Here is a 1,660-nt window from a genome sequence, read left to right as displayed (position 1 = left end):
GCATCTTTGTTTGGATCGTGATTAAAATGCAGTGGTTGCCTCTGATATTAAAAGGAAAGAGCACAGACAAAGCCTTAGTTTGTTTATATGAAGAGATTTCTTTTATTTGTGTTATTTATTTGATTTGGGGCTTGTTTTAAAATGTCAATTTAGTTTTGTTATTTACATTTAAATGTAGTCATTTAGCAGATGCTTTTATCCAAAGCGACGTAACAAATGAGGACAACAGAAGCAATCAGACCAACAAAAGAGCAATAATTTACAAGTGCTATATTAGTTTATTATTATAGTGTTATATTTCAATTTCACAAAGAAACGCGTAGCATTTTGTCCAAGCAATAATAAAAGGACACATTTAATTTATAATTTGTCTTAAATCTCATTTTAAAAAATTAAAAAATACATAGTAAATCGACTGGAACCGTGAGTTGAGGGAATCGTATCCTCGTGTTTGTCTGGGCCTCACCTGAGAGGTGGCCGCATCAAAGCCGCCGCTGACCGTCCCGTCGCAGTCCTCACAGGAGAAGTGTCGGTCTTTATAAACTGCACTGAGAGGAAATCAAATAACAGCACGTCAGCGACATGCAGCGCTGGAGGAAGAGCTCATGTGAACGTCGCTCTTACCAGCCGGAGCTCTTCATGGCACCCAGCAGGAGCTTAGCATAAGGACCTGAATGAGACACACACCGCTTCAATTCATGTGTTAAAACTGACTGTAGCCACTGCATAATTTACTGTGACCATGAAACAAAAAATAAAGGTAAATGTCTAAATTGTGTAAAAATAATAATAATAATCATACTAATAATATAATTGGAATTACCTTTTTTATTTTTAATTCAGTGGCAGAGGCCAAAAAAAGAATTGCAAGATGTAAACTTAGAATTCTGAGAAAAAAAAATCAGAATTGTGAGATTAAAAAAAAAATGCAATTACTATTTTTTTTTTTTAATTGGTGGAAGACACACCAAAAATTAAAAAAAAAAAATAAATAACAACAATAATAATAATAATTGTGAGACATGAACGCAGAATTCCATATGTATACATATTCTGTGGCAGAGACAAATAAAAACAAACATGTGAAATGTAAACTCAGAATTCTTATTTAGAAAGTCAAAATTGCAAGACAAAATCAAAATTGTGAGATTCCTCAAAATTAAAAAAAAAAATCAATCAAAAATGTATTTGGTGGGAGCATGCGAGAAAAAAATTAAAAATTGTGAGATTAAGTAATAATAATAATAATATTATATAATAATAAAACTTATTATTTTTATATTATATATTTATACAAAAAAAAAAGAAAAAAAAAAGTACTTTTTTCTTTCTTTTTTTTTTAAATGTATTTTCTGGCAGAGAGAGAGAGAGAGAGAGAGAGAGAGAGAATAACAACCCTGAATTCTGAAAAAAAAAGAATAAAAGAAAAAAAGAAAAAGTCGGAATTGTAAAAAATAAGTTTTTTTAGATTAAAAAAAGTCAGAATTGTGAGATAAAAATTATTTTTCTTCTTGTGAGATAAATTTGTTTTGTGATGAAAACATGCTTCCATAGTAATGCAGAGATGATCTAAAACATGACATGTGTGTGTGTGAGTGAGTGTGTGTGTGTGAGAGAGTGTGTGTGTGTGAGAGAGTGAGTGTGTGTGTGTGTGTGTGTG

The 1,660-nt window shown here is 31.1% G+C and overlaps 1 protein-coding gene across 2 annotated transcripts in view; it reads right to left on the bottom strand.

Annotated features, from left to right (window-relative positions):
- atp23 (ATP23 metallopeptidase and ATP synthase assembly factor homolog) overlaps window positions 1-1,660 on the bottom strand; it is a 13,746-nt gene that overhangs the window by 9,822 nt on the left and 2,264 nt on the right. For both annotated transcript variants that reach the window (XM_016245627.1, XM_016245626.1), the window contains 2 exons: window positions 625-670; window positions 467-548 (listed from right to left, as the gene is read on the bottom strand). In XM_016245627.1, the coding sequence (XP_016101113.1) occupies window positions 467-548; window positions 625-670 (128 nt within the window). The remainder of the gene's footprint in view (window positions 1-466; window positions 549-624; window positions 671-1,660) is intronic.

The sequence above is a fragment of the Sinocyclocheilus grahami genome, unplaced genomic scaffold (genome assembly GCF_001515645.1).
Source record: "Sinocyclocheilus grahami isolate Dianchi unplaced genomic scaffold, SAMN03320097.WGS_v1.1 scaffold761.1, whole genome shotgun sequence".
NCBI classification, from domain to species: Eukaryota; Metazoa; Chordata; class Actinopteri; order Cypriniformes; family Cyprinidae; genus Sinocyclocheilus; species Sinocyclocheilus grahami.
This window is presented reverse-complemented; position numbering and strand designations above follow the sequence as displayed.